This window comes from Telopea speciosissima, chromosome 1 (genome assembly GCF_018873765.1).
Source record: "Telopea speciosissima isolate NSW1024214 ecotype Mountain lineage chromosome 1, Tspe_v1, whole genome shotgun sequence".
Classification (NCBI taxonomy): Eukaryota; Viridiplantae; Streptophyta; class Magnoliopsida; order Proteales; family Proteaceae; genus Telopea; species Telopea speciosissima.
In genome coordinates this window covers 70,669,998-70,688,230 of record NC_057916.1, presented here as the reverse complement: position 1 = coordinate 70,688,230, position 18,233 = coordinate 70,669,998, and the positions used below count along the sequence as shown (strand labels likewise).

Sequence of the window (18,233 nt, the reverse complement as noted above, 5' to 3'; positions counted from 1 at the left end):
TCAGTTGTCTCAACCAGGTTGAGACACCGAAACGTGACAAGTTTTTGAACTATGCCGTATGGAGGTCCATGGACATCCATGGACTTCCCCCCAACCAAGATATACCCTCTCTAACAATGACCATGGTTCTCAAGGATGGATCCAAGGGCGGAAGGATGCAAAGTACATCCACAGTTGCTGAAGTCAGTTGTCAATCAGGTGGGGCTGGAGAATATTGTGCAAGTGGTGACATACAACGACAGCAACTTTAAGAAGGTTGGAAACTGATGGACAATAGTAGGTACCAACTATTATGGACTCAATGTGCAACCCACTGCATCAACCTCACGCTGAAGGACATGATGAAGAGGTCCATGGCACAAAAGGCGATTGAGAGGGCAAGATAAGTGGCCATATTTATATACAAACCACGGTAAGCCATACAGTCATTGAGGACCAAGTGTGGTGGGGATTTGGTGAGACCTGGAATCACTCACTTCTCCACAAACTACATTGGCCCAAAGAGCTTCGAAAAGATGGTTGATATGAGGCTTAAATTTGTTTTAGACGAGTGGTTTAGTTGGAGGGAGTCAGGTTCTCCAATAGGTAGAGAAGACCAACCGACCATATCCAGTGACACTTTCTGGCAGGAACTAAAGAGGGTCGTTATGATACTGGAGCAAGTGGTAAAGGTGTTGAGGATGGTTGACTCAGAGAAGAAGCTTACCTTGCCACACTTATATGTTACATTGGAGATGATGAAAGAACATGTGCAAGTAGTCGTACCACGTGGTAGCTGGCAGTACCTAACTATCATACAAGACCGCTAGGAGAAGATGCTTATGCATCCACTGCTCAAGGCTGGTTAGTTTTTCTTTTTCTATACGTAATCTAGATAAGTCAGATTACTTTAAATTTAGATCCTTATTAAGCATTGATAACTTGTTCTTTCATTTCTAACCTATTATTATCTCAAACCCAAGTATCAATACAAGCACAAATTTGAGATGAATCAAGAGCTAACAGATGCAGTGGAAGAGGTTGTGACAAAGCTGAAGCCAAATCCAGACATACATTCCCAGTGCAAAAATGAAGTGAGACCTGTACTTTCTTAAGTACTTATAAACGAATCTAATTATTATTAGGTATTGTTACTAACATTATCAATCATTGAAATGGTTATGGATAAAGAACTCCAGAGATGGCGCTGAGACTTCGGCCGCGCAGCTGCAAGTTCAGGTCAAGGGACTACTCTTGCTGGTTTCTTAGTTCAATATAAGTATATACCATGTACCATCATTTAACAAGAATAATCTTAATGCTCTGATGCAGCTGATTCGTTGAATGGTGGGTTCTTAATTTAATTATAATTACGTATTCATTCTAACATCATCAATCATTGAAATGGATATGGATAAAGAACTCCAGAGATGGCGCTGAGACTTCGGCCGCGCAGCTGCAAGTTCAGGTCAAGGGACTACTCTTGCTGGTTTCTTAGTTCAATATAAGTATATACCATGTACCATCATTTAACAAGAATAATCTTAATGCTCTGATGCAGCTGATTCGTTGAATGGTGGGTTCTTAATTTAATTATAATTACGTATTCATTCTAACATTATCAATCATTGAAATGGTTATGGATAAAGAACTTCAGAGATGTCACTGGGACTTTCAGCCGCATAGCTGCAAGATCAGGTCAGGAGAACACTCCTGGTAGATCCATCATCTTAGTTTCTTGGTTCAATATAAGTATGTACCAAGTACCATCATTTAACAAAAATAAAATTCTCTAATGCAGCTGAATGGTGGGTTCTAAATGAGAAAGAATTAGCTTACTTGTGGAAGATAGCATCGAAGGTGCTCTCCCAGATATTCAACCTTATCCACTCAAAAAGGTGGAACCGATTGGATCACAAACGGCTTGAGAAGCTAGTGTATATGCACTATAATATGAGATTGAAGATGCAGCACATACGCATGAGGGTGGAGAATGATAAAGACCCAATCAAGCTCAGCAACATCTTCTAGGATTCAGATGAGGAGGATCCCATCAACGAGTGGGCGAAGGAGTGGGGTACCTCTGTATTGGATGAGCCTGGGGGTAGCCTAACTTTGAGATTGCATAACAGATGAGTGTTGATGTCGACGCATTCATGTCATGTGAGGGCTGTGTTCATTCGCAGCCACCACAGCCTTGTGAATCCCAACTTGGTTTGGGAGATGAAGAAGACATTGACTGGTCACATTCTACTACCTCTTGAACACCATCCCCGTCTATTGATGACGGTCCTGGCGCTAGTTATGGTGATGATGGGGTTGATCCCATTATATCTGGGAGTGACATCCAGGAGAGAGGAGAGAGAGGAGGCACAGCGTGAGCAAACCAATATCAGCCCATCCGATTCACAGGAGAGAGTCAGTTTGACCATGCCACGCAGGATGCCGACCATGGTGCATGTACCCCAGCCCCCCTGCAGAGGCTACTCGAGAGGTTTGCGTCGTCAGTTCAAGCCAAATGAAGATTTCATGGATATAGACCTTACAAGCTTGTCTGGAACTTTTGGAGGCCTGATTCTTGAGGAGGGTAGTGGATATAGATCATATGGTGGGTATGGGCAATGGCAAGGCCCATTCTTTGCCGTAGAGAGCTCCAGTTCCGAGTATGGTGGGTATGGCCAGTATAGCTCTTCTTCTTCCTTCCCCAATGAGAATAAGGGTCATTCACATAGTGAGTCATCTTTTCGTGGAAGCATCTTCTCATACCCAGCCCTCCCAACTTTATATGCCCACTCCACCAAGTAGCTATGATGGGTCCACATACGCATATTCATAACCAGGTGACTATTTCCTAGGTTAGGTTACCATGAGTGTGTTGATGATGCCACCGATCGGGCTGTTGTGGTGGAGTTCGTGCGTTTCTTCAGGCATAGTATGGAATGACCGTCATGTCATTTAGTTGAATGACTAGTTCCGTCAGTCCTAGGGGTAGCATCGATCTTTAGTGGTTACGAACCTCCCCAGAAATCTGTGGTACTGAAATAGACCTAACATCGTAAGTTGTAACTTGTAAGTTGTAATATTAAATGACAAACAACTGTCAATTTGTAAATTGTATTTTTTCAGAGTCTATGAAGACTCTTTTTTACAACAACAACAAACTCAGACGTATCCCAACTTAATGGGGTTGGCTACATGCATCCAAACAAAACAAAGTAGGGAAAACAGAGTTCGAACCTAAAAGGGGAAGAAAGTATGGAAAGGAGGGATGGGGAAAGAGGTGAGAAATGAAGAAAAGAGAAAGACTAATGAAAAATGGGATATAAATACAAATATGAAAGATAGTAAGAGGAAACAAGCACAGCCCTGCACGACAGGAGATTCTCAGCAACATGGGGTTTGCAGCATGGTTCCTTGGCCTCCAATAGGCTCTATCCGAGGTCATACTTGGTACAAGACCTAGACTATGCATGTACTTCCTTACCACTTCTCCTATGGTCATTTTAGGTCTGCCCCTATCTCTTTTAGCTCCTTCAATCGGAATCATATCACTCCTTATTGGGGCGTCCCTAGGCCTCCGTTGAATATGACCATATCACCTTAAACGACTCTCTCGGAGCTTGTCACTGATCGAGGCCACTCCAAAGTCCGCTCTTATATGTTCATTTCATACTTTATCCTTCCTTGTTTTTCCACACATCCATCTTAGCATCCTCATCTCTGCTACACAAAGCTTATCAATATGACATTTCTTAATTGCCCAACATTATGCCCTATACATCATCGCCGGTCAAACAACAGTGCTATAGAATTTTCCTTTAAGCTTTAAAGGAATGTATCGGTCACACAGTACTCCAGACGCTCCTCTCCACTTCATCCATCCCACTTTAATTCTCTGTGAAATACCATCCTCTATGTCACCTTCTTTATTTATGACTGACCCCAGATATCTAAAATAGTTACTTTGCGGTATGTCTCTTTCCTCAATTCACACCATATCAGTATCCATCAAAGTGCGACTAAAATTACACATCATACACTCTGTCTTCGCTTTACTAATCTTAAAGCCTCTTGTTTCCAAGGTTGAACTCCAAAGCTCTAACTTAGAGTTAATCCCTTCTTTTGTCTCATCCACCAAAACGATATCATCGGTGAAGAGCATATACCATGGGACCTCGTCTCGAAAGCTCTTGGTTATGTCATCCATGATAAGCGCAAAAAGATAAGGACTTAAGGCTGAACCCTGACGTAATCCAATCGTAATTGGGAATTCCTTGCCCTAACCTCCCACATATCTCACACTAGTCACCATGCTCTCATAGATATCTTTAATGACATCCACATATTTACTTGAAAACCCCCTCTTCACTAGAACATATTGGATTAGATCATTAGGGACTCGGTCATAGGCTTTTTGCAGGTCGATAAAGACCATATGAAGATCCTTCTTGCTATCTCTATATCTTTCCATACGCCTCCTCAATAAGTAGATAGCTTCTATCGTGGATCTACCTAGCATAAAGCCAAATTGGTTCATCGACATACGACTCTCTTCTCAAACGTGCTTCAATAACCTTCTCCCATAGTTTCATAGTGTGATTCATTAGCTTTATGCTTCTATAGTTATTGCAGCTTTGGATATCACCTTTATTTTTGTAGATCGGGACAACAATGCTTCTCCTCCATTCATCTGGCATCTTCCTTGTGTTCATAATTCTGTTGAACAAGTTTATTAACGAATAAACCCTACAACCTCCAAGGGTTTTCCACATTTCTATCAGAATCTCATCTGGACTTGGAAGTTTGCCTACTTTCATCTCTCTCAAGGCTTTTTTAACTTCTGCCATACTAAACTTTCTTACATATTTATGACATGTGGTGCCCTGTTGAATAAAGTAATCGTTCGATTTATATCTACTCAACCTATCTCCATTTAGTAGGTCACAAATATACTCACCCATCTCTTCACGATGTCCTCCTCCCTTACCAATACTCTTTCATCATCACTCTTGATGCACCTCACGTGGTCAGAATCTCTACTCTTCTTTTCTCTCATCTTAGCATCTTATATATAGCCCTCCCCTTTTTTAGTGTTTAGGTTGGTATAAAGATCCTCATACTTCTTCGCCCTAGCCATCCCCACAATCTTCCTAGCTTCGTTTCTGGCATCATAATACCTCTTTTTATCCTCAGTTTCGTTAGTCCTTTGCCATGTCTTAAAACAAACTTTCTTATTCATAATGGCTGCTTGGACCTCAATGTTCCACCACCAAGTCTCCCTATGGGGGCCTGACGACTACCCTTCGCTTCTCCTAGCACATATTTGGCAACCCTAGTAATGCAAGTCATCATCTCGTGCAACATCGTATTGGTGTCTCCTTCAAAGTCCCACTTTCCTTGTTTGACCACATTATCAGTAAAAGTCTTTAGATACTCCCCTTTTAATCTCCACCATCTTATCTTAGGGTGTATAGGTTCTCTCCTCCTACGCTTCTGGGTATTGAGACATATCCAGGGTCACCAGTCTATGTTGGGTTGTTAGGCTCTCTCCAGTGATAACCTTACAGTCCTTACATACCATTCTGACGGCCCTGCTTGTTAAGAAGAAGTCAATTTGACTGGTATGAATCTCAATTTTGTAGGTAAAAATAGGTGTTCCTCTCTTTTTTCAAAGTAAGAGTTCATAATGGCTAGATCATAAGCCACCGCAAAGTCTAGGACTGAGGTCCCCTCCTCATTCCTCTCCCCAATCCCAAAGCCTCCATGGACACCTTCATAGCCTCTACAATCTCTCCCAACGTGGCCGTTCAAGTCAATTACAATAATAATTGATTCGTCCTGGCCAAAACCCTGCACTAAATCATCCATAAGGTCCCAAAATTGGCGCTTACCGCTTTCATCCAATCCTACCTGGGGTGCATAAGCGCAAACGATATTGACAACCTCTTTCTCCAACCCTAGTTTGATGGATATAATCCTATCACCCATTCTTTTGACCTCCACTACATCATTCTTTAGATCTTTATCCACAATTATCCGCACTCCGTTTCTATTACTTTGGTCTCCCACATACCAAAGTTTGAAGCCATCTAACACTTTAGCTTTGTTACCCTTCCATCTGGTCTCTTGGATACAAGTTAAATTAATCCTTCGCCTCCTCATAACATCTATCAACTCCAGGCTCTTACCCGTTAAGGATCCAATGTTCCAGGAAGCTAATCTAATCCTACGATTCTGGGCTGGCAAAGTTCCTCTCTTTGCCCTTGCCTACTTATCACCGCATCCCGGCGACGATGAGGCGCATCACGTACGGGGGGCGCCCTAGAAGAAAGAGGCCAAAAAACCATGAGATCAAGAAAATGATCAAAAAACAAAAGGATCCATGCAAAAGTGATTGGTCGAATATACTACAGTGCCGGCTTCCAACCTGACGCACCACTATAGGAAAATAGGTTTATTTAAAAGAAAAGTATAAACAATGAGTTTCCAAGCATTAAATATAGGGATAAGACTAAAACCAAGACAGAGAATCACTTAGGCATCAAACAATGGAAGCCACGCATCTAGTACAAGACATAAAAACCGAAGGATATATCAAAACTTCCAGGCAGGTAACTCAGAAAGCAGCTAAGGGAACAGTCCGGCAAAAAGACAAATGGAACAGATGGAACAAATAATGAAACAAATGAATGCAACAAATAAAACAGATGAAATATATAATGCAATCAGACCCACAGTAGGTCAAGCACAACAAAATTAAACAAATGAAAGCACTACTACACTGATACTTAAAAAAAACAATATAAAGGTACATAAAAGCACGTAATTTTTTTATTTTTTTTTTAATATTACCTGGGACCCGGGCCAGCCCCTAGAATTTTATTAATAATCAAATGAAATAATAAAGAATACACGGGGAGGACATACCACCTTACCCCAACCCAATGAGAATCAACACTCATGACCTCACCACAACTCCAAACCCTACAACGAGTATCAACACCACGTGTGCTATTGCCTAAGGATGGGCAGCCCAGCCTTATCCTCCCAAAGTATTCCCTGGAATACCCCCGAAGGGAGAGAACCATGCTGGAAACTTGTAGACGAACCAGACTCACAAGCAAGATTTGCCAGCCAATCAGCTGCCTTTTACTTTCACGAAAGGCAAAGGACAGTAAGGCCCTGGTAGAAGACATAAGAACCATCACCTCTTGGAACCAGTACCATCCCTTCCACAGCCCACACCTCTTTCGGTTCACCATTCTGACCATAGACTCAAAATCCGAGTTAACCACCAGGTCCATCAGACCTAATTCCTGGCAAAGAGTCAATCCATCCCTCAATGCCCTTAACTCCGCAATCAAGTTAGTGCAAAGGCCATAATAATTAGAAAAGGCTGCAAGAACCACACCGTTCGAGTCCCTTATGACCCCTCCACCCCCTCCATACCCTGGGTTGCCTCTACAGGCACCGTCCACATTCAGCTTTACTGTAACAAAGGGGGGACACCAATACACTGGTATAGACCGTGACAAATTAAGAGCTGGAGCCAAAAGCCCAAAGCACTGGAGAATCAAGCCGTCTCTTACCGACCCCCCTACTCACCTTGGAGGGAAGGGGCACCTCCTTTACCCAGGTCCTAATCCGCTCAACTATTGTTCCATCGGTGCGCCGTCTCTCCCCATGCCTTCTGTTGTTCCTCTCCTTCCAAAGCTCCCAAAAAATAAAGGCAGGCAGGATTCCTGTAATGTAAGCATTAAGGCTTTTACAGCTCGCCGAACCGTGCCATTGCGTAAATCTTCATCTGACATCCTGAGTGGGAACGGAATCAATGTCAAGAATACAAGAGAAATTACCCCAAACCTTGGCAGCCGTACCACCAGTCACCAGGCAGTGATCAGAGGTTTCCCTCCGAGGACTCCCACAACAATTGCATTTCGAGGCCACGGGGATTCCCACTAACATTAGAGAATCATCCGTGGAAATCTTCCCATTGAGGAGCTGCCAGGAGAAAAAAAGCCACCTTCAAGGGGACCGATTGGTTCCATATCCACCTGGAATAAGGGATCACAGGAGAGGCACTCCTCACCTCATTCCACGCTGAGTTAGTTGTGAAGCTCCCATCACTAGAAGGGGTCCATGCCAATACATCACTCCTGTCCGAGATGGCAAAATTCGTGACAGCAGCCGAGTCAATGTGTGTAAAAGTGTCCTGTCTCCACAGCTCATTCTCCCCCACAGCATCCTTGACCCGTAGGTCCACATCTACTAGTAGCCCATTGTCAACATGATCAATCAGCGGGCCTGCACCCGTCCAGTTATCCAGCCAGAAAAAGACATTCCCAGAGCCCAGCAGCCACCTCGACCTGTCCAATAAAAACCCTTTATGGGCCAGAGTACTACGCCAAGACTTGGACCCAACACCGTGCGACCCTACCAGAGTAATATGGAGATTTCTAAAGAATTTAGCCCCGAAAAAATCACTCCACAGAGACCGCTCAGAGAGCACCCTCCAAAGGCCTTTAAGCCTGAGCGAAAGGCCAACATCCTCCAGTCGCCTCATCCCCAGTCCCCCTTCATCCAGTGGCCTACATATTTTCCTGCAACACACCCAGTGCTTGGGCTTTCCCCACTCCGAACTGCCCCACAAAAAATCAGCAAAGATCCCATAAAGCCTCTGGATGACTGCCTTAGGTGGAACCAGCGTTGCTAGAATGTGGATGGGAATGGAGGAGAGGACATGTTTCAGAAGCGTAACCCGACCCCCAGAAAAAACAATATGCAATAAAAGAGGGTCAGGCAGTGATATTAGAGCAATGTGTGGCACCCAAACACAATAAAAGTAAGCAATGATGAGGCATCAGCGTGAAGGTTGTTTTCTGGTCCAGGAAAAGCAGACAGGGTAGTTCAGCATCAAGGCAAGATTTTTTTATGCCAATGTTGGTGACTACCTCTTCAAGACTGGGAGTGAGCGGGAGAAATAGATTAAGATCAATGTTGAGTCAGCAAGGAGGCACGGAGCTTTAAAACCTTGGCACGTGTATGCTCCCGATCCAGCTGTTATCAAACGGACCTCATTTTTTTTAATTTAAATGGGAGGTAACTTTGCTTCCCCTAACCCTTTTTTTCTTTTGATCATACGGGTCAAGCAGTGATAATAGAGCAATACACAATAAGTCGATAATAAATTAATAATGCGCTAACAAGAAGTAATATAAGGCAAGCACCCATGAGGTAATACAAGGGTGCAGCAGTGTAATAGAACAACATGCAGCAAAATAGGGTAATAGAACCATACACAGCAAGCTAGGAGGGAAGGGGGTAGGCAACAGGGTAATGGAATAAACAGTATATTAGAACAAAAAAAACAGCAAAACAGTACAATAGAGCAATACACGGCAGCAAAACAGGGACCCTTCACAGCTGTAACAGGGCCAGAAGCTACCAGAGTTCAGCTAGTACAGAGTCAAGTGTGATTTACCGGAGTGGCAAGATGAGCCGACCAGTATGCTTGAGTATTTTACCGTTGAGCTGTAGAAGTCAGACCGCAGTTACTCTTGCAGGCCACTGGTCATGGTGGTTGCTTTAGAAGGGGGAGGGTAGTGGTAACTTGGGGCTGGAGGTGTAGGTGACTCAGAAGGTAGGTGGTGGATTGGTGTTGGCTAGACGTGTTGGTTGTCAAAGAGGTGAGAGGATTTGGTTCTGGGGCTAGAGGGTTTGGTCCTGGTGAGAGGGTTTGGTTCAGGTAGAAGATCATAGAGGGAAGTGTTTGGAGAGACAGTGCTGAGTCGTGGCTACAGTAATTGAGAATAGCTGTTAGGGATACAGGTCTGAGTTTGGGGTGGGAGAGCCTGGGAAGTGGAGATTGGGTGCTCGGGTACTCTTTTTAACATTGGTCTAATATTACATACTTTCATCATTTTTTTTTCCAATCTAATGATTCAAACATGAGCAAACTTGCTTAAATAGGCAATCCCTGAAGTTTCAGGGCAAAATTCCATGTTTTGGCCTCCGAAACGGCCATTTTGAAATTACCACAAAAATTGACCAAATTCAACCAGAATTCGGTCATTTCAGTGATATATTAGACAAAAGGATCAATGATAATAAAGAAAAACTATCTTCAGCAATTCTGATATTTAAGAAACATCAAGCATATACCTTCCAATTTCACCAGCAATACGGCCACGGGATTTTAAGGAGAAATGATGAGTATAATGAGCTGAAGCCCCAAAGGAACTCGTCCCAAACTGCAGAAGATTGTAGATGCTGGAAATAAATAAATGGAAACGCTAGAATTGTCAAGAATACTTGTGGAGAAACAAAAGGGTGTGATTTCTTTAAACAAGCACACCCATTGACATTATCTCATGGTGAACAGTGTATTTACAATCAGTCTTGCTCTATTTACATCCCTATCGTTAATATGAGACCATAATTTCTATAATGTAAGTACATAATAGCCATAGATACTATTAACATAACAGAATTTTGAACAAGAACTTGATACAAGATAATTGGATAAGACAGCCATCGCAACGGCAAACTCAACTTAGGTCCCCTTCTCCGCAACGACAATTTCCCTGGCTGAATTGAGCCTAATCTGTTTATATCTGACTCAGTCTAAAAATAAGTCAAATATTTATTAGTGGTTGGGAAAAGCTCCAAACCTTGAGAATCCATGATTAGATACTGACTTGTGAAGGGAAAGATGAGTTTCAGATCTCATCATTGCTCACAAGAATCAACCACAAAGTTGCCATTTACCAAGCGGAAGAAAGGCAAAATAAAGAGGTTGGGACCTGCCTTTTATTGTAGAAGAAAATAATTGTTGTGTGCCAGTATACAAGCCAAAATCTCACTGCTGTTGATGGGTTAAAGAGCACAGTAACCTTAAAAACCTCAATCCTCATCTTCTCCATTCATCCACGCATCTCTCTCCAGTCTCCACCTGTTATTCTCCATTTCTCCTTCATAGCCACTCCTCAGAGCAAACCCCTACCCTTGTCTAAGCACACAGAAATTGTACCCATCCTAGATGTTCTAAATATTCCAGAAGAGAAGTCTAGGGTTGAGATCAACACAGGTGCTGAGGATGGCCTCCCCCTCCCGCAACCCTGTTCATTCTCCTGGCCCCTCCTCCCCTGCCTCCCACCCCCGCTCCACTGCCCCTTGGTCTTCCCTCTTTAATCCTGTCTCTGCTTCATGCCCTGATGGCCTTCCCCTACACTGTGTTTCCCCTGCCTTGGATGGTTCGACCAAGGTGGCCGTTTGCCCTGCTGCAGTTCTGGATTTTGAAGTTAAACTCTGGGAGAATAGCCTGGTGGGAAATTTCCTTGGCTCTCGTCCACCTTTCCATATTGTCAAGGCATCCCTCTCCAAGCAGTGGAGACCCCAAGGATCCCTGGATGTTTCTATGCTTGACAATGGCTTCTTCCTCTTTAAATTCTCCTCTGACACAGACAAGCTTCGAGCCTTAGAAGGTGGCCCCTGGCTGATAGGTAAGAAGCCAATTTTTCTCCGGCAGTGGCATCCTCACCTCCAGCTCCGGCGTCTGGACCTTTCTACGATTCCACTTTGGATCTCTTTGCCTGGACTGCCGCTTCATTACTGGTGCACTGATGGACTCAGTTCCCTGGGCTCTGTCTTGGGCAAACCTTTATTTTCCGATGTGAGGACAAGGCGCAAGGACCGGCTGGCTTATGCCAGACTCTGTGTGGAAGTGTCTGCGCATGATGATCTTCCCTCTTTCATCACGGTCAAAGAAGGAGAAGACTACTCCTTTGAGCAAGAAATTCACTACGACTGGAAACCACCCCATTGTTCGGTCTGCAAAATCTTCGGCCACGACTCCAAGTTTTGCTCCCCTCCTCCGGTCGAGCCCTCTGCTGCTTCGGATGCTGCCGTTGCTTTGCCTGGGGCTGTCGAAGGTCCTTTGCCGGAGGGTGTCTCTCATCCGGCTGCTGTCGAGTTGATCCCTCTGCACCAAAGCTCTCTCCGTCATCGTCGCAGGTCCAGGGGTAGAAGAAGGCACAGATCTGGTCACCGGAACCCTCTTCAGAGCTCTCACCAAACTCCGGCGATGCAGAAGGAAGGTACCGTTGACCAGGTTGCTCTGACTCAGAACAGATTCAGCCTTTTGGCTGATGGCGACGACACAGAAGCTCTTGATTGCCCCGAAAAGCTCCACTTTGATGTCTTGCCTCGCAGCAGGTCCAGGATGTCGGAAGCCCATGACTCTGAAATTCCCATTTCCAGCTCTCCCACAGACCTGCCATCGCTGCCAACCCTGGAAAGCCTTCCTTTTCCGTCTTCTGCTACCTCATCTTTATCTCGAGCCTCGTCCCTCCTTGGGCTTTTAGAGATAAACGCCTCGTCAGGCTTCCTTCCTGCGTCATCCTTGGGGCCCACTCCAGCTGATGTCACTGCTTTGGGCCAGTTGTGCGATGTCCTTGTTGGCTCGGCCCATTCAAACTTAAACCCTTCGGTTCTTGGTCCAGCCACTGCTTCAACCCATCACTTATCCCCCCTGCCCTCGGGTCGGGTTCGCCCTTCTACCCATCCCTGGCCCAAAACCTAGTTTCTTCATCCCCTTTACCCGGCACACCTGCTGTTTTACCCCATTGCTCCTCCTGCAATTCCTCTTGCCTCTGCTCCTACAAACGGAGGCATCGAAGTGCTACCAAATCTCGATCAGTTATGGCTAGACTCCTGGAGTCCCCCCTGCCCCTTCTCCCCTTTCCTCAATGATCCAAGGCCTGATTTGGAATTCTCGAGGCCTAAACTCTGCCTCGAAACAAGCCACTGTTCGCTCCAAAATTCGCTTGTCTCGCTTTGTCTTCTGCTGTCTCCTTGAAACTCATATCAAGGAGCAAAATTCTGCAAATATCCTCTTGTCCATAGCCCCTGGCTGGTCCCTCCTTTCTAACTATTCCTCCCATCCGAATGGCCGTATCTGGGTCATTTGGGATCCCAGAAAAATTTCCATCTCCCTTCTTTCCTCTTCCTCCCAATTTCTCCACCTTAAATTCTCTGATCCTTCAGGCCTTGACTCCTTTCTCTTCACTGCCATTTATGCTCTCAACTGCCCCATCCAAAGATCTCTTCTCTGGGATGACCTGCGTGCCACTGCCAGCAGTATTGGTGTTCTTCCTTGGGGCCTGGGGGGTGACTTCAATGTCATCCGCTTCAGTCAAGAAAAACAAGGTGGCAATCATCTCGACTTGGAGGCTATGGACAGTTTCAACTCTTGTATTGATGACATTGGGGTCAATGATCTTCGGTGGACAGGCTTTCCCCTTACTTGGAGCAACAAAAGATCTGGATGCCACCGTATCAGTTGCAAGCTAGACCGAGTCTTAGTCAACGAAGCCTGGCTCACCTCCTTCCCTTCCTCCCAGGCTTCTTTTGATAGTCCAGGCATTTCTGACCATTCCCCTATATCCCTTCCCATCCAGCCTTACATCTTCTTTGGCCCCAAACCCTTCAAGTATTTTGACATGTGGTCTTCTCACTCAACCTTCCTTCCCACGGTTCTGAATGCTTGGTCCAAACCTGTGCTGGCCTTCTCCTCTCCCCTTATAGCCTTCTCCAGAAAACTCCGTAATGTCAAGGAAGCTATCAAGCTTTGGAATAGAAGCACCTTTGGGGATATCTCTCTCCAAGTTACTGAGTGCAAAGAGAGATTGGCCACTGTTCAGATTCAGCTGCAGGCAGATTTGCACAATGTTCCTTTGGCTGAAGCCGAGAAGACTATTTCTGCTGAGCTTACTTCTTTGCTCTCACAGGAAGAGAGCTTCCTCAAACAAAAGCCCAGGATCAAATGGCTTGATTTGGGGGATTCAAATACTGCTTTCTTCCATCGTTCTTTCAAGGCCAATGTCAATGCAAACTTCATCACTCAACTCACTTCCAATGATGGTTCTCTTGCTACAATTGTCAAGGATATAAAGGACCTGGCTGTTCAGCACTTCAAGGGCATCTTCAATGCCTCCTTGATGGGAGATTCTCCTCTGCCCAGCCATTTACTCAACAAGTTCCTTCCTCCCAGTCACATAGATATCCTTAGCTCCATCCCCAAAGAAGATGAGATCTTGGCAGCTATTCATTCCCTTAAAGTGTGTGGTGCTCTTGGGCCAGATGGCTTTAGCATGGGGTTCTTCCTGTCGACCTGGGACATCATCAAATTGGATCTCATTGCAGCCATTGAAAGCTTCTTCTACAATCCCAGCCAGATCAATGGGGTCAACCATACTTTCTTGTGCCTCATCCCCAAGAAGGATGGTGCTTCGGCTATGAATGACTTCAGGCCCATAGCCTTATGCAATATCCTCTACAAATTTATTGCTAAGATCCTAGCCAGAAGACTCAAGACTGTCGTGGATCTGTTGGTCAGTGACAACCAATCTGCTTTGATCCCAGGAAGAAACATCTCTGACAACATTTTGCTCTGTAATGACATAGTTAGAGGATTTGACAGGAAAAACCATGGGCCAGCTATCCTTCTCAAGATCGACATTCACAAGGCCTTTGATTCCTTAAGGTGGGATTATATCTCTCAAGTCATGCTCAAGATGGGGTTCCCTATCCCCTTTGTTCACTGGATCAGTTGTTGCATCTCCTCCCCAAAGTTCTCGGTCCTTATCAACGGCAGTCCTGTGGGTTATTTTGGAGCTTCTGTAGGGATTCGGCAAGGGTGTCCCCTCTCTCCTTACTTGTTCACTTTGGCCTTGGAAGTTCTCTCTAGGCAAATTCAGACATGTACTGGTCAGCAGCTTATCCCCCCTATTCCGAAGTACAAAGCTCTAAAGCTCACCCATCTTGCTTTTGCTGATGACTTGACGATTTTCTCAAAGGCTTCCATTGCTTCTCTCGAGTGTATTATGCTTTGCCTGCAGCAATTCCATGAGCTTTCAGGTCTGCGCATCAACCCCTCCAAGTCCCTTATCTTCTTTGCGGGTCTTCCAGAGCTTCACAAAGGGGACTTCCTTGTCAAATCAGGCTTCCAAGAGGGGCACTTTCCTATCAAGTACCTGGGCCTTCCTTTGATTCCGGCTAGATTGACTACTCACCATTGCACCCCCATGCTGGACCTTATGAGAAAAAGACTGCAGTTGTGGAAAGGCAAGCTCCTATCTTATGCGGGTAGGCTGGTCCTTATCAGATCTGTCTTGGAAGCCTCCTATATCTATTGGTCTAGAATCTTTGGTCTCCCGCAAGCTACCATCAAGTCCATAGAATCTTTGCTTGCTTCTTTTCTTTGGAAGGGAGCTGAGACATCCAGGTTTCTCCACCCCACCTCTTGGGCTTCTGTGTGTCTCCCAAAAATGGAGGGAGGGCTGGGCATAAGAAGAATTAAAGAAGTCAACAAGGCTGGTATTATCAAGCTGATCTGGAGGATTGCTTCTAAACAGAAGAGCATTTGGGTTGATTAGATTTATTCGAGGATTCTTCAGCAAGACTCCATCTGGACTGCTTCCGTCTCTACTGATGCTTCTTGGGTTTGGCGCAAGATCCTGGAGTCCCGTCACCTTGCTCTCCCCTATATCCACTCCCGCATTGGAGATGGCCTCTCTACCTCCCTTTGGCTGGATCACTGGCACCCTAAAGGGATCCTTTTGCACCTTGTCACACCAAGGACGATCTATGCTTCAGCCTTCACGAGAATGGCTCTTGTTGCGGACATCCTTCATCTCAATGAGTGGGCTCCTCCCCCTTCCTCCTCCCAGTCTCTCTCTCCTCTTTGGAATGACCTTCTGTCCATCCAAAGAAGACTGCCTTCTAGAGGTGACTGTGTCTCCTGGACAGCTGATGGTTCGCTGAATTTCTCCTCCAAGGCAGTTTGGAATCTTATCCGATCCAAAGGCCCTTTGGTTGGTTGGAGGAAGCTCCTCTGGTTCAACCATCATATTCCGCGCCATTCCTTCACTGCTTGGAGAGTCTTCAAAAACTATCTTCCTACCCTTGCTTCCCTCCGCAGGCGTCACATACAAGTTCCCAATGCTTGCTGCCTTTGTTGGAACAACTTGGAAGACTCGGATCATCTTTTCTTTGAATGCCCGACCTCCAAAGCCATTTGGAAAGATATTCTAGCTAAGTGCTGGCCCGCCCAGAGAAGAATTCTCCCTTTCTCTAGAGAATGGATTTGGATAGATATGACTTTCGAAGGGGCTTCTATTTGTGACATTGTGGGGAAGATGACTTTCTGTGCTGCGCTAAATCACATTTGGATGGAGCGAAATATTAGGAAATGGACCTCCAATTCTCGTCCTTATCAACAGATTTGGGACTCCATTTCCTTTGAAATCTCCTCCAAACTATTGTCAGCTCCTCCCTCCTTTTGTTCTGACACCCCAAGGAACAGGCTAATTGTTGTCTCCCGGGGTGTCCCAAATGTTTCTTTCTCTTCTTCAGCTGGCCCTAGCTGATTCTCTTTAGCCGTTGGCTGTTGTTTTCCCCCTAAGGGGGCCCTTGTTTCTCTTTTCCTTGGTAATGAATTCTTTTATTCACCCAAAAAAAAAATATTCCAGAAGAGTAATAGGACAGTAAATACATGTATTTGGTTCTACAATATATGGTATAAATACGGGAGTTTTCAATAAATAGGTATGATTTTTTCTCAAAGGCCACTACTTAAAGGGACTGAAAAGCGAAATTAACAGTCTTAACACTGCCCGTCAAGAGATACCCTTTGCGATAAATAGGTATGGTTCTTTCTCAAAGGCCACAACTTAATGAGATTTGAAAAGTGAAATCAACAGTCCTAACAGTGCCCCTCAAGAGATACCCTCTATATATGCTCATCTAGAGAACCCTTTGCCATTAATCATGCAATAAAGGGAACAATAATAAAAAGAAATAAGTGGTGAAGGTATTTAAATGGACCTCCTGCTCAAGTAATTATCCTAGAAAAAAGGTTTGGATGCCATAAAATCTCGTTCATTTCAAACCTCAGAAATGCAAAACTAACATTTTCAAATCTTTGACCATGTCTACTTGAAAGCAAAACAGAAAGACGACCATTTCAAGATGCAAAGGCCACTTATAAATAGCCTCACCGCTTACATATGTTGTCCAGAATGTAGCATATGTCAATAAATGGGGGAGAACAATTATATCATAACCTTACAAGCGCTATGCTTTTAGGTTCAAAACACTCTTAATTTCCATTCATTCTTGATCTTCCTGGAAATGAAAATAATAACATGCCTAAAAGAAGCAAGCTGTACCTTCAGCTCTCCATCAGCAGATGTTTTCTCATCTTTCTTGTGCCATCCAACAGCAATAGATGACTGTGGCCCCAAAACAAGTTGTATCTGTAAGAAGGCAATAAATATTGTTAAAATGAACAAATTGCACATTGAAGACGATGAAAAGTACAAATTCCAAAGAGAGACTTCAGACTCATGCAATTGAAGGGTTTGAGGGAGATGAGATTTCAGGCAGATTAGGGGAGAGAAGATCCACAAGTGGCATCAACTGCATGATCATATATGCAGTCCGAGTCAGCAAAAAATTAAAAGTTCAATTTTTAGGAGGAAATGAATTTGCTGCAAACTTCTTCTGAGAATTGCACGAAGAGACAGAAGGCAAGATCCTTGGTAGCAAGTCAACAAGTAAAGCTTCAAGAAGAAGGTAGGGCAGACCATTGACAAATGAATGTCGCACTCCTAAATGAAATTCTCTAAACTTTAGCCGGATCGCCAGGGTTCTGCTGGCTACTTTCACCAAGCACAGGTCAGAAAATAAAGAAAAAAATAGGTTGGTCATTCGATCCAGGGTTCAAACAACCCATTTGGTCACTAATGGGCCCACCCAAGTATTAAATAACTCAAATATGAGACGAAATGGTAATTCGTAAATATATTGAAGTTTACAAAGAAGGTGCAATATGGAAATAACACAATCTTAAATGGTAGATTGGTAGTTAAATAGGGGAGGGATATGAAGGTGATTAATATTTAATGGCTAGGGGTACACTTGGAATGAAACCAATTATGAGGATAAAAAAGAATAACCAAAGAAAGGAGGGGTAATAAGGGAAATCAGGGAACTAATCACAAAGGGAGGTAATATCGTGGGTAAGGGGGGTTGTCTTCAACCTCCCAACACCATAGACCAGTAGAAACCTCTGCTGGTTGTGAGTGATGTAACTCCCTCACTATTGGTCTGTTCCACCTGAGATTCCAGAAACTGATCCTTAATGCCTACTGCCTAGGGCTCTTAAAAGCACTCTACAACAGATCCAATAGTCA

The 18,233-nt window shown here is 44.4% G+C and overlaps 1 protein-coding gene across 1 annotated transcript in view; it reads right to left on the bottom strand.

Annotated features, from left to right (window-relative positions):
- LOC122648495 (chaperone protein dnaJ 13-like) overlaps window positions 1–18,233 on the bottom strand; it is a 116,493-nt gene that overhangs the window by 79,737 nt on the left and 18,523 nt on the right. The window contains exons 5-6 of the mRNA XM_043841702.1: window positions 17,208–17,294; window positions 10,141–10,229 (exon numbers count right to left, since the gene is read on the bottom strand). Coding sequence (XP_043697637.1) covers window positions 10,141–10,229; window positions 17,208–17,294 — 176 coding nt within the window. The remainder of the gene's footprint in view (window positions 1–10,140; window positions 10,230–17,207; window positions 17,295–18,233) is intronic.